General features: G+C 31.0%; 1 protein-coding gene across 1 annotated transcript in view; it reads right to left on the bottom strand.

The window, feature by feature from the left end:
• The window catches only part of Eip75B (Ecdysone-induced protein 75B), a 187,271-nt gene extending 183,812 nt beyond the window's left edge, over positions 1–3,459 (bottom strand). Inside the window, exon 1 of the mRNA XM_088183297.1 lies at positions 2,861–3,459. Within this exon, the coding sequence (XP_088039423.1) occupies positions 2,861–3,296 (436 nt within the window). The 5' untranslated portion in view covers positions 3,297–3,459. The remainder of the gene's footprint in view (positions 1–2,860) is intronic.
• Positions 3,460–20,403: the final 16,944 nt, after the last annotated feature.

Below are 20,403 nucleotides of genomic sequence, written 5' to 3' on the forward strand. Positions count from 1 at the left end.
CCCCCACAATTCTGATACATATGCTACACAAATCTTACATCTACAAATCGACATAAAAGAGCGTCTTAATAAAATGTCACTGAAAGCGAGATGTTCAAATGTACAAATAATTCTATTATGAATCAAAAAAATAAATTGCTTGTAATAAAACAGGAAATATAAAAGAACCAGACAAATCTAGAAAAAAATAACAATACTACATTTCAATGAAATGTAATATTCGTAAAATACGTTTTTTACACTTGACGTCAATGATATGTATAAAGATATATTATATTCTGCTGAATGTTAAGAGTGATAAAGCGTGTTTTTGCCGACTTTCAACCTATATATTTATATTTTATATTACTACGGTCATAACACTACATTCATTACAGATTGGAAGGGGGATATTATTTAATCGTATATATTTATTACTAATATTATAGCTTGCTAATAACACATATTTTTAAAATGTTAAGAGTGACATCATCACACCACCTAAAAATTGAAGCGCGATTTTAACGACTTCTAGTCAGTCTATAGTTTTTATTATTTTATAATACTACCGCAATAACATTACATGTGCTACATGAGAGAGGGAGGGGGTATAAATTACCAACTAATCGGTGTTAATTGCTACTATTATTATAGCTTGCAATTACTACGAGCGACACTCAAATCAACGATATGTAATAAGATATAATACATATATTTGGATATATGTATGTGAATTTAAATAAATACTTTGTTTCATAAAAAGAATTGTCTGTGCATTACAATAATAAAAAATGAGCATTAAATAAATATATTAATGTTTAATAACATATTATTAGATTGAGTAACATTTTATTTGTATAATTCAGTAATATTTCTATAACAAAACGAAAGTTCTAAAGCAAATTAGGAAATAGTAATATATTTAGATTATAGTACATATTATATTATTAATATTTCTTAAATCTACAATTTTATTAGTTTGATAAGCAAAAATACACTACAAATAAAATATTTATCACTTTAATATTGTTTTTACCAAAAAATACATATTGTTGATGTATGATTTCAGTATCATGAAGAAATTATGGTACAGGTTCATTTTTATACATAATTTTTTTACAGACTCATAACTCAGTTATTTTGCCTTGGAACACGTTCGTGCGCTACAACGTTTCGACTCATCTTGTGAATGCACTGTTAAATTCGTTAAATCTTTCCTGAAACCATAATAATGATTGTCGATGAGGTTTTCTTTCTTTAGTTTTGATTTCAAACTTTGAAGAAATAGATTTTCGAATATTTTTGATAAAATCGGGAGCAGATTAATTAGTCTGTAGGACTCTGGTTTGACGGTATCCTTTCCTGATTTTGAAAGCATTGTAATTTCTGCAACCTTCCATTGATCAGGAGTATACGCTACTCTTAATATGGCATTAAATATAAATGTAATGAACCATATTAGAAAATTGAAACGTGCACAACAAATGGATCTTTCAACAAGATTTGAATAGTAGCACATTAGCTTTGATAGTTATTTGATTACGGGAAAAAGCTAGTGAGCTTCTCTACGAGCCAATTCAGTTTAACATAAAGCCTGCTTATTGTTATCGTTAGAGACAGATTACAGATAAAGAAAGAATATTTTTATAAAAAATAGTTTTTTTAATGCTTATTTTTTAATATTTTAATGCACAAATAATTATTTTTATTGCACACTATAAATTAAATGTTGCTCAATCTAATATATGTGAATATATTTTGTAAAATGTTTAGAGTGACATCATCACAACATTTTGAAATCAATTTTTGTAAACCTATGTTTATTATTATTATTATTATTATAAAATTACTGTGTTATTATACGGGTTAAAAAATCAACTACAAATAGGGGTTGGGATTAATTAGCACCTACGAATTGGTATTGTGTATATTTTTTTTCAATTACCACAGACTGGTTTGTATTAATTTATTACCATATTGGCAGCTGAGTGAGGTACAAATTAACTCCATTTAGATTTTGATAGCGTATGTTTAATAAATACTGCGAAAATCGAGCCCACGGCTTCTGCTCTATGTTTTGTTTTATAATAAAACAAAGTTAAGTTTACTATTATATTTTAGTATTGAGAAGTGTATACAGAAAAATACCCAAATACAGAACCATCTAGGCTCAATCTGAAAATCTGGGAATCGGTAAAATTTATTTTATTAATTTTAAACTATATTATAGTATAGTTACTTATTTATCCTATTTACATACATATATAGTACACATACATATTTACTCATAGCTCTGGATTATATGTATATTACGCGATTGTTAATATAAATTATAGCAATAAAATTACAAAGCTAAATTATTTTAATTCGCAGAAAAATATATCAATTTTTTTCTATAAAGTATTTATATTATCACTATAAATATTTTTTGATAAATATTTGATAGAAATATTTGTAATTGTATTAAGGACAGTTTTTTGCTTTGGAACACGTTCGTGCGTTACGATATCCCACGCTGTATCGACTCATCTTGTGAAGTCAAACGTACTATTAAATTTGCACTGTTAAATAAGATATTTTTCACATTTAACCCTTTATTTAAGAATAAGTAAATAAAATATTATTAATATATTTTATAATATTTATTGCACAATTGCATCGAAACGTTTATGATTAATTGAGAATCGCTTAATGAAAAGGGTATATATTTATTAAGACGCGCGGAAGTTACAACAACAAAGTTTGACAGAACTCTTCCTCGCACTTTTCACGTGCTGATTTTATTTTTGCGAGGCCCAGTGGGGCAATGCGCGCTCGTTATCTACTGTCAAAATTGTTATCTGACCTTCAATATAATGTAATAAAAATGTGCAATATTTACCTAAATCAGGAATGGAACTAGACGGTTCTTCGTGAGGCACTGTGTTGTGTCTTGCCGGTTTCGGCGGCGGGGGCGGTGGAGGTCTCATGCAATGAGCGATGACCCCGGGACTCGTGGAACTCACTAAGGGCGCAGCGGGAGTTCTGAACTCTTTATCTAAAGGCAAAGCGACCACTTGCAGGCCAGGTCTGCACATTTCGATAGCGACTCTCTGCTGCTCTCTGAGTCGCTCCTCGTCTCTGTATCTGTGTTCGTTGTAATGATACGGTTCTATGATGACTCTGGGATGTTCGGGGCTGGACTGCGGGGTGCTGACATGGTCGACCACGGTTTCTTCATGGTCGACGATGCCGATGGCCATGTCGGGCTCGATCTCGACTCGGATCGAGTGCTTCGAATCCTCGTCGCACTCGGATATCCGAAGAAAGCTGTGCATTTTATTCGGTGTGACACGGTTGGCGAGAGGGATGCGCGGCGCGACCTTGACCGCTACGGCTGAGGTGCAAGGTCGGTTTGCGTCGCGAGTGCGCGCGCGTAAAAGTTGTACCGATGCGTGGCACGCTGCGACGTCCGCCGCGCGCGCGCGACTTTCTCCGACTGGCGCTCGGCTGACTGAGTGCGAACTGAGTGTGTATGGATAGAGTGCGGCGCGCGTTCTCCGACAGGCTGCGCCCGACGAAAGTGAATCCGCTGCTCCTGCTACTCCTGCACCCGCCGACGCTTTTTACTTTCTCGGACAGCGGACGCCAACCTTTGCTGCGTCCGTTTTTCTTCACGAATCGCGGCCGCCCGACCTAGTACAAGGCCCGTTTGTATTGTCGTATTTTACACCGCGATGAAGCGACTAGTCGGAAAATTCGGTCGTTTCATGAACATATGAATATTCAAATAATTGATTAAATATTCGTTAAATATTATTTTATACCTTCTTTTATTATAAAATATTATATTAAATTTGAAAAAATCACATTAAAATTACCTTCATATTTAAATACTATATTTATTCATCGTGTGATATATCTCGAAGCAATATTCCATATGAAAATATGATTTTGAATTACTTTTTCAAACATCTTTGTTTTTATTTCACCAGTTTTCTTACATAATATAATAATTTACTGTTGCCCATATTTGATAATCCACGCCTTTTTTGTCTTTCCATGCAAATACTATAATATTATTGATCGTTCATTTATATATTACAACTTCTCCCTTGCGTATTTTTTATTACTTGTGTTAGACATTGTACTATTTAAATATAATTTTGGAAAAGTAAATTGGCTGTTATATAGAGTAATCCAATTCAAGCTTCTTATATTGGCAGCACTGTAAATCAGACAGTTGTTAATAATTACACGTGCTCAAAGTGTCAAATGCAGGGACGACGTTTTAACTTTTTCCGTGGGAAAGGACCAAAAGTTGGTTAGTGAATGGTCATATTTTTAATATTTCATTATATTTTTGTGTATGAAAAATTTGTAATCTGTCCGTATGGTTCATTAAACAATTTGTTTGTTTGTGGATGAGTAGCCCATCAGCGATTCACTTCGCTAGTGAATAAATCATTTTTGTCTTTACTTCATAAGATTCCCTTTCTCTTCAGGCTTTTTCTATAATGGACTTTAGTTAAATCCTTCGCAGGCTGATTAGGATGGTTCGTCATTCTTTCTTTGTATTTTAAGTTTGTCATGTAGATCTCTTCTGGTGGTGGATGTATGAATTTGGAACAAACCACGGGGCATCCAATATCATCCCTAGCATTTTATTTTGATATCTTTGAATTATATCTATATTAGAGTTGCTCACTAAGCCGCATAGTTATATATCGTATATTAAATCGGGTTTATGATGGCCATGTATACGATCAGTTTACTGTCAAGTTTCTTTTAGCCAATAGTATTTTCTTAGGGCGAATCCTAATTGCTCGCTTTCTTCCATGTGAATCTGTTTGTGGGAATATAATATTATTTTATTGGATTGATGGGCATGTGTAAATGGACAGATTTTTGAAGATCATTTCATTAAATGACATGCATTTTTCTAGCCAAATTCAAGGATACGTTCCTTATCAGAATCCACGTTAAATTCATCGTAGTAGAAACGCTCGGTTCTCTAGGGTTTATATTAAGACTTTTTATAACAATACTATGACTTACAATAAGCGAAAATCGAATGAAGCATATCTAAACCAAATTTTGACTAAGAGGAGAGCGCAAAAAACAATTATCACTTCTCAGAAGTCAAAAGCAATAAAATCGTGTCGCGAATTTTTGCCTTCTCAGAAGTAATAATTGTTTTTGCGCTCTCCTATTGGGCAAAATTCAGTTTAGATTCGTAATATTGCTATAAAAAGTCTTAATATGAACGCTACATAACCGAGCGTTTCCACTGCGACGGCACGATTTTATTGCTTTCGACGTGAATTTTTATCTTCTGAGAAGTGATAATTGTTTTTTCGCTCTCCTATTGACCAATATTCGGTTTGAATATACTTTGACTAACACGATATATATTTTTAAAACATAGTATAATATCTAAATGAAGACAAACTATGGAGCAATATGCGAGATGCGACATCTGTACTTTTTCTTCCGCTTATTTTCCCCTGAGGGAAATATTTTGGACTTGCCCTAATGAAAGTTCTACAACTATAGTTTTAGAACTTTCATTCGGTTAGATTTAGATTTGAACAAAAAATAAACGTTTCGAAACTAACAAATAGAGTTTCATAGAAGAGCATATAATTTCGCTAGAGCCTATCAGTTAAATTAAATTTTCGCTAGTAGAAATATATATCTACTGGTGAAAATGTATTCCGATATTATTTCACTGAAATTACATATTTTAATAAACATTTTCTGGATAGACTGTTTGTTTAGATTATTTTTAGGAATACCCCGATAATTTCTAGTTTAAAATCAAAGACGTCATTTCCGCTTTTTTCAGGGGAAGGGGCAAAAGTTAACCAAATTCGATTAAGTATTATATAGAAATTCACTGTAACATTTCTTCGTTCTTCCACTCTCATTTTCCCCTGAGAAATGAGTTGGCTTAGGTAAATATATATCTACTGGTGAAAATGTATTCCGATATCATTTCATTGAAATGACATATTTTAAAAAATATTTTCGGGGTTGATTTTTTGAAGGATAATCCGAGAATTTTTGGGTTAGAAGCAAGTACGTCATTTCCGATTTTTCAAGGGCGGAGGCAAAAATTTCTTCTTCATTAAGATTCATAGTATTTCATTAAATGATATGCATTTATATGGATTTAAAGCATGGGTGGGTCTTATTATTAATTAGTATGGAGAGGCATCCAAAGGGATGTTTCTTTACATGCCAATATTATAATAAAAAAAATATTGTTCATGTGTGAATAAATTAATAAAATAAAATACAATTCAAATAAAATTATGTATTTAAGCTAATTTTGTTTCTCATAAACTATATTTAATTGAAAAATAAATGTGTTTTGTTTCACACTATCGTAAAATAAAAACAGAGAATTGAAACAGTCGCTTTGCCGAGATTCAATATGACTTCGTAGAATTAGCCAGTAGCGAAAGTGCACTCACTTTCTTTATCATTATGGATCTTGGAACACGTGCATCATATTTTCTCAAATTTTGATACTGTGTAAGTTTATGACGAATTTTCGTATTTATTCATTTTGAGAGGTAGTGACGTCATTTGAGAAGTTCATTTGCCTACACTAAATTTTGCTATAAACATGTGGTACATTTATTAAAATACGAGATAGTGAGACACAGAGACATAAAAATCGTATTTGAATTAAAATAAAATTAACTGCTTCTTACTAATTTATGTCAACTACATTAAAGAATTTTCTTTAAAAAATTAAATCATAAAATTATCTGTCAAAAATATAACGTTTAATTAACCCTTTCACCACGGCTGATATTTTTGCGCGCCATTTCGAAGTTTTCTAATATGTAGTGGAGCACCAATTTTGTTATTTATATATTATTTCAATAAATTAAAGTGTTTTTCAAACTTAAATTATACAAAAAAAAAACATATGACAAGGCTCAAAGGTTAATGACACATTTAGGTGCTCAGTGCATACTAGCGATTTTCTTGACGACTTCTATAGGTGTCATCCGCGATCAAAGGGTTAAAACATATTTGATTTTGTCTGCGGCGCATTTTTTAAATGTAGCAACATTAATTATATAGAACCCAAGTATTAAGAAATATCGACTATATTAACATGAGGAAGGGTTGCAATTTTATATATAAATTTACAATAATATTTTAAGAGTTGAAAAATATTAAAAAAAAATTGTAGTCGATATCTTAAATAACGAATTAAGTTTAATAGAAAGATCTTTGAATGGTAATGTACTTGAACTAAATAATAATAAAACTAAATATATGATTATAAATTATAAAGATATGTTAGATAATGATCTAAAAATAATTGTAGATAATTCCATTATAGAAATAGTTGATAAAATAAAATATTTAGCAGTAATATTAGATAAAAAATATTATATTATAAAAAGCATTGTAATTATATAACAAAAAATATGTTTATTGTCTAGGATAAGAAATATGTTCTATAAAAATTCAATAGTATTATATTATATTGCCTCATTTTAATGTGAAAAAAATTATTTACATTAGCTCGTCGTTCTAAAATTTGAATCACAATTCTATTAAGTTTGGAAATTTCTGAAAATAAAGAATGGGAACTAATATTTTTTTTAGATATATTATACTAATAGCACTACTTAAATATTATTTCAAATCGGTATTTTTACATGGCAGTACAAAAATAATATATTTTTTTAATATTTTTTCAGACTTTTGTTGTAACCCGACATGTATAAGCCCAATACGTTACAGCGGGATAAATCAGTACTAACTAGGTAAGTCAATCAGACCTAAACAGCACCTACAAATAAGTGTTACCCACCAGAAATACGCTACTCTGGCCTTAAATAATATAATAATCTATACTAGCATATTACGTTTGTTGATTTTTCAAACTGTGTTAATAGTTTTATTTAATGAATGGTTTAATTTTGGGAATTAACATTTAACCGATAATTTTACACAATAAAATTTAACTTACTTTTCTAACTGAATATATAAATATTGTATATGTTTATTCATACAACGAAAGTTTTTTTGTTAATGTTATTATAACATTAACAGGTTCAGAGGTCAGTTGGTGAAAAGCGTTAAAAGTTAACACCCCGATCCAGGTACGTTCAACCTCGAACTGAGCACAATGTGCAAGGTGTCGTAAGACCGGGGACGTGTCGTCGACCTTTCCCTAAAAGTGAACTCGACTGTGTACTAATAGGATCTCTGAAAGGCTGCCAACTTTGAACCGGCGAAATTTATGACCTCTGAAATTCGCAAGACTGAGAAAAAGGCTTCATATTTTATATACGCGTCAATAGTCGATTTAATTCGCCGTTTAATTAGTTTTCTTGATAAAACTTTCTGCTCATTGTTTATAACAAAAAATAAAATTAAGACAATCGAGCTTTATTTATGTTGTTAAAAGAATTGGCAAAACGACGGCAAGCGAAACACACAACAAAAAATATTCGTATAATACTTTTCAGGTAACTTTAAAAGTTCAACTTAATTAATTCCCAAGTTTATTGAACGCTCACCATTTTTGTGTAGGTAATGAACCTTGAAGTTAGATAAATGTCGTTGACTTCTGCAAGTTGTATGAATATACATACATAAATAAATATATATTTAATACATCTACTTCAATTAATATGACTAACTATTGTATTCAGATGTACAATTAAATCTTAAATTTTATATGCGAGCAGATTTAAACTCATAAAAGCATAATGAATTTAGATTTTTTTTTTCGTTTTTTTAAATACTTAAAGAGTGATTTCAAACTCATATTTTTTATTTTCTTGCTAATTGATTGATATACATATGTATATCATATAATATCTGACAGCACCGCGTAGCGAGAAAATTTATCTAAAATTTATAAGGTTTTTACCTTAATTTTAAATAATGTGGAGTAAAAAAAAATGTATATAATAAAACATTTCTCATATTTTAGGGTGTAAATATATATTATTTATGCTATACTTTATTAATAAATAACATGCTTTAAATTGATTTTAGATTTTTTATGGTATACATGAAAGAAATTAGAGTATAAATATAACTAACCGATATTACATAAAGAAGGCGGATCTTCAGAAAGAGTAAACAACCTTACTCAACGTCAAAATGTCGATGAGAAAGCATAGAAATGCATTCGAATTTATATAAAAAAAAATGAAAACCTAAAACTTAAAAATCAAATTAGCTAGGCTAGATGACAAATTTTAAATAACTCAATTGCGGTATACTATACATAGTTGTTAAAATTTATTCATTAAAAGCAGAGGCCTCTGTCCGTCTACCTTCGAAATTAAATCAAAGCTAGACAATCGTACGAGAAGTCCGCTAAATGCTTCCAACACTTTCACTCTTGACACACAGACAGACACACAAACACGCAGTCTAAGAATTCAGGTACTTCCACGACTCCACCTACACCACACCACAAAACCACCCCCAATTGTGCATATACTCTGCATGGTGCACGGCATAGCTTCTGTAGTTGTTGTCTGTGTGTATAAATTATAAGTGTGTGTTGGTCGGTTGAGGGGTCCGCTGCGTGCATACGCATCGATTTGGTTATTTTGGACTGGGTAGATGAACTATGAAGGTTTTCTGGGCGACGTCCACAAATAGGCACCTACCCCCGAGCGAGGGTTGGGGAAAAATAAACCGTCTCAGACAGAGCACTGCCCTTTGGCCTGGCCCTCGCTTTCGTTCGCTTTTCTACACTCCGTTTGACACCGCGGTTATTTTCTTTCTTTCTCTACTCGTCTTCTATCTGCTGGTTCGTGGAGATAACTTGGACGATCGCCTTTGGATATCGGATGCAGACAATGAACACGGAGGGGTCGAATCGTGATTTGCTAAATGTGCCACGCTTAACGATCGTCTATATTGCTGTTGTTCAAACCGAGATGCTAATATGCTTGAGATATGCTAAAAATGTTTTTTTTTAAATAATATTTTTAATTTAAAAATTCTTGTTCATATAAAAAACGCACCAAATCGTTTTTTTTATTTGGAAAAAATGTGTTTTCAACCAAATTTGTTGATTGATTTGGAAGGGTTTTTAAATATATTGTTCAGCAATGCACCAGGGGTAGCAACAGTTGTGAGCCACGCCCGATAGTTGACACTGAGTCATCGACCAAAGAACAGAAGACAGTGCATCAGTGTAGATACATATTTTTACGAGTGAAAAAATAAATTATCTGGCAGGTGCTAGTAAAATTATATGATTTAAACTTTACACTGTAACATTTACATCCGATGTATAAATGTTACAGTGTATGTGTATTTTTGGTAGTTATATATTCACTAGTAAATTCCAAACACATTTTCAGAAGTAGATATATATTTCTACTAGTGAACTATGTCGCTCTAAAATGTCTATGAAACTCAATTTGACAGTTGCGAAACGTCCATTTGCTGTTCAAACCCAAACCTAACCTAAAGTAAGTTTTAAAACTTTCATTAGATCAAGTCCAAAATACAAACTAAACCATCTCATCTCTCAGGAAAAAATAAGCGGAAGAATAAGTCCAGACAGTCTGTATTTCGACATTACACTTTGTTTTAAAAATATGATATCTATAGCGATATTACTATAGACTTATAATATAAGAAGGCTGATCAAAGTATATTCAAACCGAATTTTGGTCAATAGGAGAGCGCAAAAACAATTATCACTTCTCAGAAGGCAAAAATTCACGTGAAAAGCAATAAAATCGTGCCGTCGCTGTCGCAGTGGAAACGCTCGGTAACGACACGATTTTATTGCTTTTCACGTGAATTTTTGCCTTCTGAGAAGTGATAATTGTTTTTGCGCTCTCCTATTGGTCAAAATTCGGTTTAGATGTAATTTATTTGATTCTCACTCGTAATATTGTTATAAAAAGTCTTAATCGAGCGCTTTCACCTCAATGGCCCAATTTTATTGCTTTTGACCTGGACTGAAAATTCACTATATGGCAACATTGAGCCGCATTTATTTATTACCTATAATATACATATATATATAAAAAAAAATTGTTAAAAACCCAATTGTTTTTAACAAAAAATCAATCATTAAAGATTCTGGATTACATTTATTAATCATCCAGTATTCCGGGATAGGATTCTCTTATACAGATGCTTAAATCAGGATTTTCAAAACTTATCCTACGATGAAACACTCGACAAATACTGAATTTTAACGGAACATTTACGGTTACTTTGTAGGACAGGTAAAATCCCAATATTCGCGTTTTTAGATTTCACGCGTAATAAAATTGGTTATAAAAGTCTACTCTTCGCGTGGCATACGATCATTGTCGTTTTTCATATAATAGAGAATATCAAGATTAGATTGTACTGCGTCTAATTTTTTAGCAGCCCGTTATATTTATATACAAAAATTTTCACATAGTTGCATTTTTCATTAGTTTTACGAATTATAATCATTTAAGGCTTAGTTTGTAATCATTTGAGGTCAATAATTCTTCAAAAATATAATTAATGTGTATCGATTCGAAGTGCACTCAAAGTTTAGCTAAAGAGCCAAAGAACTGTTAGTATGTTATTTTTTTATATTACACCTAAATCTAAAATTAAAATCACTCATTTTCGTTTTATTATTGACAATTTTTAAATGACACTAGTTCTTTCATATTTGATTCTAAAGAAAGCACAGTTTGTAACTCCAATTCTACTTTAATAATATATGTGTCAGAAATAATATTTGTCCTTCTTTGAATCCATTAGAATTACATTTATAATATATGAAAAACATTAATATTTTTGATTCATATTAATTTTAATAAATTTTCACGGAACACCGGTGCTCCGTGGAACATATTTTGGTAAACGCTGGCTTGAATCATTAATAAGTTTTTATTATAAAATACATATTATTTTGTAAAAATATTTATTGCCATGTGACTTTAATATAAACATAAAAATGATGTTCCTTCCTAAGAATACAACCTCCATTATATAACTAATAGATCAAGGTGTAATACATACATTTTAAAAGTATACTTACAGACCACATTTAGCCAGGCACTTGAGGCTATTGATGGACAGAACGATCACATTTATTAAAATTTCTTTATTGTATATATGTATGTAGGATAATTTATTTTCACATATACATACATTGAAATTAAACAAAATGTATCGAATATAAGTTTCGTTCGACTTTTCGACTTATACGAAAACCTTCTGAACCAATTAATAACGCTCGATGACTATATATATATGTACACTACTTAATTATAAATATTTTTCTAGCATTATTTTTACACAATTTATTAAATATTTTGTTTCTGCGAATTTTGTACATCAAACCCATATCATAGTAAGTGATTATATTATGTGGTAACACGAACTCGTTCGAACGTTAATAAAAACATTATTATTTTTCGTCTTAATGTATAAATTTATTTATATAAATATTTCTGTCTACGAGAGAAAGAAGGCTGTCTAAGAGGCTCGAATCTTAAGATTGCTATGTATTAAAATACCATTATCATTGCTATGTTCACATACTTTATACCTCATCATGTTTACTTGATATGTTGCTGTAGTTGAAAATAAACAATTTGGCCAATTAAAATTTATGGCCTTTTTCACACACCGCGGCTGGAGACCATATTTTATATCAAACGGTTTTAAAATGATAATATATTGGTATGGTTTTGCATTTAGTAAGCAAGCACACTTACTAAGTGTACTTGCTGAAGTTGATTAACGGTGTGCGGTTAGTCCTTCGCAGGTCAGACAACTTGAGAATGTACACTGTGACACAAATGGATACATCCTTTCATGCATTTAATTATTGAATTTAAAATAAACAATTTTTTTATACAAAATAAAATAATAAGAAAATCTATAATATTATTATTTTTTATTATTATAGATTGTTGAGATTATCTATTATTATTATTGACGTAAACGAATGATAAAAAATCAATAGATGTTGCGATTACCCCCACGTAATTAATCTTCACATAAACGACGTTTATATGATATATTGTTACAAAATATAACTTAAGGAACTCACAATTGCCAAGGATACAACCTTATTATATCGTATATGTATTAATATATACTAAGAAACTTCACCAAACAACAAGCATAATCACCAAATAACAACGTCAATTAAAAATTTGTATCTTTAAAATATGAAGTTTGATTAAATGTGATAAACTTGCATCGTGCTGTTCAGAATTAATGATACACAATTAAATGGAAATAATTTTAGTTTTCACTAAAGCGTTTATCTCTAGATTCGGTTCATATTATATTGATCTCCTAGTTTTAAAAATAGACTTTCAATCTAGAAATAAATATGTATTTATGTAATAAATTGTTTGATGTCATTATTTAATTTTACATCACTGTATAACGAAATTTAACAATTTAAATCTACACTCATACTATTTATTAGCAAAATGATTTACAATAAAGTAACAGACGTGTATACTTAAAATGCTTATATTTTTTAAAATACATACTAAAATAGCAATACTTTAGTTGTAGTTATTTAAGAAAGGGCCTCGTGGCACATATTTAAAAAAAATCAATGCAGTTTCAGGAGACACCATTGTTTTCCCAGAGCCCGGACTCATTCTCGGCGATCCTGGCTACAGGCGTTTCCGGTACGGGCTTACTCTGTATTCTTGATGTCCAGCTGGACCAAGTGGCGGCTTCTACGATCTTCTCTAGTCTGAACTTGAGTCAGGCAGCCTTGAACTCGGAAATATATGTTCAATTATGAAATGTGTCAGTCTCTAAGAAAGTCTCATGCCTGCACTACACTTTCTGGAAGTTGGCCAAGGTTAGCCAAGGACGGAGAATATAGTGGGTTACTTCGGGGTTCTGTCCGCTCTAAAATCTCTCGGAAGTTGTCTCGAGAACGGGAGGTAAAGTGGGGGTAATTCAGTCGACTTGGCCAGCTTCGAGCGCTTCCGAACATTGTCGGCATATTTTCCGAGTCAAAGGGACTGAATTCGGAGCTGCTTTTTCGAGCGCGAGCGGTGAGATACTTCCCCTTTCGATCTCTCGCGTGTTAACTGACGAGAGTGAGAGAGATAATGATATAGTTTTTCGCAAACTAAGATAGAACGAGTAACTTCAGTATGCGCGTAGGCATCCTATGGTCAACACGCATGTCGAGCGCTGCATCGTGGTCACATGGTCAAGTTATAATACCACATGCTTATCGGTACTTCAACAGACTCTTACTGATATCTTTGAATATTTTAGGGCACCAAAAGAGATAAATTATATTTTTGATAGTATATTCTTCTAACAGATATCGTTATTATATATTTTTTTCATATAAAATTAAATAATTAAAAACTAATTAGTGGTACTTGATTTTGTTAAAAAAAATCGTTTCGAATATCCTTATGTATTTTCCTAGATCGGCTTATATAAATGTCACACCATAACACATTCTTATTTAGAATCGATGGCGACAAATTCTAGGGTAGTCACAGATGTAGTGTTCGTATTCTGAAGTATCATTTTTATGCCTTATGGCATTTTGCAAAAGCCGACAAAGATTTTGCGTAAATTGAATGCGTAAAATTTTGCGTAAAATGAGTGCCCACACAAACTTTTATAATTATCAGTAGTGTAATTATAATAATATGACAATTTAAAAATTACGATTATCGATTGCGCGCAAATATGCCTGCTGTACGTGACAGAAGCCGCCGTCCGGACGTCATTCACGGCCGCCAAAATTTGCGGCAGTCTGGTCGCTTACTCAAAGTCGTAAGTCTCGGTCGACTTCAATTGTAACTTCGGTTCGGACAACTTCCATATAGTGTAGTGCAGGCAGTCCTCAGTCCTCAGAAAAGGTGCTTGAGGGGAAGTAATTCTCAGTTGCTTGCGCTTGGAGATTTTACTATCCGCTTATTTTTGTTGGAACGATAAATTACAAAAAGGTAATGATTTTTTATTTAAACAAATTACCATTGGCCTTTAAATCAAATTACGAACTGTCGTTTTGATGGCAATCTCGAATGCACGCGTTATATTTTCCCATGCCTATGGATATTTTAATCATTTTTTATGTCAGATACTTTGTGACTTAATCTTCTAAAACGTTTCTCGCGGTGGTCTCCCATTTCAACAAAGAAACCCATTTTTGTTTAGGATGTTAAAACGAACCGTCAATTCAAATGGCGGGCTGATCAAATAGACGATCAATAAAATAGTGAGATGTACACTTCACAACCACACTGTAGATAGGGTGCGGTTGCGCGGTGACAAGAGCAGCAAAACTGCGATTCACTGCCGCGTCGAAAGCTCGAGTGGGATCGTCTAAATGCGTATTGCTCTTAATTGCATATGCAACATTGCGAATATATTTGAAGCGGCCCTTCTAGTGCAATTTGCATTTTGCTCTTTCGATCGCGGGTGAAGGTCGGTCGACCCTGTGTAGACGGCGTAGGATGAATCTCTCCTCTGTTCTTGGCGATTGTGTATACGAACGCTTAAATTATTAGAAACGTAAAGGACTTTCGCGTGCCGAGACCTTCTCTTTTAATACATAATACATCAATGTTTCCGAAGAAAAGCTTGCCTCGCAGCTTTCCACGCCGTATTATTTCGGTCTTATTGAAATGCCACGCGCGTGTGTTTCCATATTAAAAATGCTTTTCTCATTTTTCCCCTATCCAGTCGCCGTCCCTTACCTTTCAGTCGTTTCCTTTTTAACCCTCTTCTTTTGGTTTTTGCTCCGTTACAGTGCAATAATTCAGCCCCGTTTTACAACACCCCTCAAAGCTCTAACGCCTGACTGGACGCTAAACTAAATAAAAGCGCAATAAAGTAAGTACTTGTTATAATGAAACGACTCAGGTGCAACTAATTATTAAAAAAATGTCATATAATTCTTATTAGCGTTAAAATGTATTTACTAGTAAATATTATTATTACTAAGCATATGATTAAAGTATATTATCACTACATTCTTTAATGTAAGTCATGCAGACGAATGAAATGACGTTATATTTGACATATGATTAATGTCACGTCGTATCATCGGGTTAATATATTTAATCATAATTGAATCTTAGAGGCAATATACGCGGTTATATTATAGTATCTGAATTTAATAAATATGGAATAAAATATGTGAGAGTAGTCTAATGAAACAAAAAAAAACGTATGTGAAACCGATTTCTTCAAATATCCATATATTTTTCAATTCCTAAAAAAATATATTATTGATATTGTATCATCAGGGAATCAGAATCTAAAAGTTTTCAATGAAAAATATAAGAAAACTTATATAATTTTGACCCCTAAATATAGTTTTCATTATCAGATTAATTTGTCGTTTGATTGAAGTGTTTCATTGTTGTATTGTAATGTCATAAATAGTATTAATGCTTGTAAAATTATATTGTATACTATTTTGGTGAGTAGAAAAAAGCAATATACAAAACAAATGTACATAGCTATAGAAAATACTTAGTTTTATAAAAATATATATTGTTTTAAACAAACTTATAATCTTACCATTACTTGAGTTAATTAATCTGTCACATTACATATTTATATTCTTCATTAAAAATTAATTATAAATCCTTTAAAAAATGTAGAAATTTAATTAAAGACGTGTTAAATATTATTCATGCATAAGCCTTCGATTGCTTTACTGATTTTTTTTCTGAGAAACGAACAATTTTCAAGTTTCTAAGAATTCCCGGGACGATCCAAACCTACATACTTTCATACAAATAATGTATGTATACAAAAAAAATTAAAATAAATAATAATAGATGTGCCTGTTATATGATCATATTTAGATAATAAACACTCTTTGGTAAGTACATTCATACATATAAATAATTACATCTCACACACAAGGTTAAGGTTAAAATATGAAGATGAAAATGATGTTGTAATTTATGTGCACCTACAGACTGGTTCACTCTGAATAATTATCATATTTTACATATACCATAAAGTGTATATAATGAGCAAGTGAATAAATCCACATGAAGGATATACACAACTGATAATTATTTTTAATGATTAAAATATTAAATATTGGTTTGCTGATTAGATAAGATTATAACTGCATATTGTGTAGGTCAGAAATGCACATGTGATTCAGTGGTTCAGGTTGTATTCGTTATTTCTAAATCTCAACACCCCTGAAGATGCCCTCGAACTTAGTTGTCCTTCCTCAGCTGGGGTGAAGGGCGCTGGGTGGTTTAGGTGGAACAAGGAGGAGTGAAGGAAACTGGAGTTCGGCGCGCGCATGCAACCTTGTCCTTGGGCCTGAATCAGGAACTTGATCCGTGTGGTGAAAATATCCACCCTGTGTCCGAATTTCAGGCTCCGATGAAATTGCAGTCCTAAATAAATAATCAACTTTGCATGAAATTAACACAATTCTGGGAATACAGTGGTTTTGTGTTGTATTTGAAAATGTTATTTACATGTATTATGTTTTATAACATAATATCATTTAATATCACGTGTACGAAATCGACATCAGTAAAAGAGAGCGAATACTCTATAAAAGTTTCTTATAGTATTGTGACAATTGTAAGATGACAAGTTGTAAAGTATAGGATTACGGCTAGATAAAATTTTATGGATTCATATTCTAGGATAGATGTTGTTGAACTTCCACCTAATATCGTCGGTATTATAACAGGTGTAGAAGATTTAAAATTAAGTTGAATAAAATTGAGTAAATTAAGAGTAACCTCTCCAAAGTTAACAGAGTAGCAGTATAGAATATAAATCAAACGCTAATTAATTAGGCGTACATTTGGACTTTTCGCACTCATTGACTCATTCTATATTAAACGTTCAGAAATGTATAAATCTATTTATCATATTATATTAAATTTATAAAGAGAAACAAATTTATGTATAGTTTATTCTATAAAAACACACATACGGGCTTCCGGTTTAAATTCTACAAAACGCATTTACCATTGGTTAAAATTAAAAAAATACTATTACTTTATTATTTAATTTATTATCAATATTGGGTTTTTCTAAATATTGAACATAAGTTACCACATAAAAAAGTTTTTGTATATAATAATAATATTATAATATGTACGAAACGCGACGACTGACATTGATACTTTTTTTTAACTTATCACAATTCTTACCTAATAAGTATTTTTGCTTTCTTGAAATGTTCAAAGATCACTGATAAAACTGCAATAAATAAAAAAAGGTAAATAATGAGTCGTAAGTTACATTAACAAAAAAGCATTGTATTAAGCTTATGGGCGAACAGTGCTAAATAACCGCCGCAGGCTTAGTATAACTACATCTGATATACAGTAGCACCTTAGATTTTGTGAAGACGTGCATTTTAAAAATAAATTTTAACTTAATAAACGAGCGAGGTACCGAGCGTCAAGTGATCACAACTAAGGCGATGTACAGTAGACCCCCCAATAACACGGTAAATAAGGTGTCGCGATATTTGGGTGGCCGTTACTTTATGCGTGTACGTACGTACGTACGTATTGCAAAAAATACGATATTATTTTCTTCACTCTCGAGCTGCGAGCTTTTGTGTTATTTTTTCAACATTGCTACTAAGTCTTGATGATATAGATAATGCTTTTGCAAAACCTCCAGGCGTTGAAGACGACTTTATAAAAAAATTCGAGTTCATTTACAACAAGTTCCTTCCTCCCTACACCACTCCATTTATCCAGCTTATAGATCTGCAAGTAATTTTGAACTTTAAAAAGCTTTAGATAAAACCATTTCAATAAGGTGACCAATGGAAGAGTTTATAAAAATCATTTCGACAAAGTAATATGCCTCAAGATCATCGATGAGTTCACCAAGAGAACATTAAATTCTGATCGGAGGTCGATGAACTTGACATTGAACTGCAGTTGGAGAATAAACTTATATTTCTACATTGCGAGGAACAGCAAGAGGTAGAAGAGGAGGAAAAGATTTTCATTCACTTCAAAGGAGATTATTTCAAAATATGAAAACTTAAAATGAATGTGTTAGGTATAGCAAATTACTATATTTACAAAATATAAATAAGCTTTGTTATCGTCACTTTAAAATAAAAAGTGTATTAGTATGGTATATAAATTAAGCGACATATAAAAGTTTTTATCTTATGCTTAAATATCTTGACCCCTAGACTGATATTTAATAAAAACAACACATTGACAAAAATAAAATTTGAATATAAAAATTAGTGAATTAAATTTTTACATATGCTTGCTAGGTGTGGAGTAGCACCAATAACACTTTTTTCTATTAGCTACAAGTCATGCAAAATAAAGTCATATTCATTAATAATTGATGTATATTATAATTTGCAAAACCATTTTTTATCCAATCGTATAAAAACTATATACAATAATAACATGGTTATTTTATGCATTATAAAAGTATTTTAGCTAACAACATTAACTGACTAGTCTCAAATATTAATATAAGGTCAAATTTAAATATAACCGCTAAATGTCAAGTACTTAAGCTTCAAAGACAGAACCACACATTTTAATGGTTTCTTATCTTTCGTCAAATATGTATTAATGAATTTTAAGTCCTCTGCTTCTTCTTCCCTTAATTAAATTCTTTTATCAGATTATAACCCTAGTGTTTTAATTTAATTTATTATTTTTAATTAAAACATAAACATTTCTAAGCATTTCTAGAGATTGCGATAAAAACAATTTTAGTTTTTAGATAAATATTTCTTATTTGGTATTTTTTATATAAATAAAAGTTTTTCCCCTAAATTGTAACCATTCATATTCTATTTTTATTATTTTATTTTAAAGATATCTATAATCTTGATAGTTAAAAACCGAGACAATATTATTTTTATATTTTATTTAAATTTAAATTAAATAAAAATTTTAGAGTTTAGAAAATATATTTATACATATGTATATAATATACGTATATATAAAGTTATAGGACTATTAGGTTGATAACGAACAATGAAAACAACCTCAAAGTTAAATACAGGCACATATTGCTTTAGAGGCAAAAGTACAAATTTTAATTGTTCAATATCTTAATCTAAAATATTGTTAATATTATTTTAAATAATCTATAATATATTCTATAATGAAAATATTATTTCTTAAAATCTAACACTATTATTTTATTTTTATTATGTTTGTAACAAAAATTGGTTAAAAACTTTGTAAATTTATTTATAGTAGTGAAATAAACAATTTAAAAAGTAATGTAAAAAACACTTATGAACCATATCTAGAAAATGAGTTCTTAGAAACTCAAACAATACAGCAACTCAAGCACAACATTTATATTGAAATCAGAAACTTACACCCAAAAACTTAAACGTTTAGAAATGGAGAATGCTAAGCAAATATTTGCCAACAATAAATTAAATAACATTAAAATAATATAATATTTTATATTAATTCTCAATAAAAA

Source organism: Plectrocnemia conspersa, unplaced genomic scaffold (genome assembly GCF_051122295.1).
Source record: "Plectrocnemia conspersa isolate PC_06_02 unplaced genomic scaffold, ASM5112229v1 ptg000003l, whole genome shotgun sequence".
Lineage (NCBI taxonomy): Eukaryota > Metazoa > Arthropoda > Insecta > Trichoptera > Polycentropodidae > Plectrocnemia > Plectrocnemia conspersa.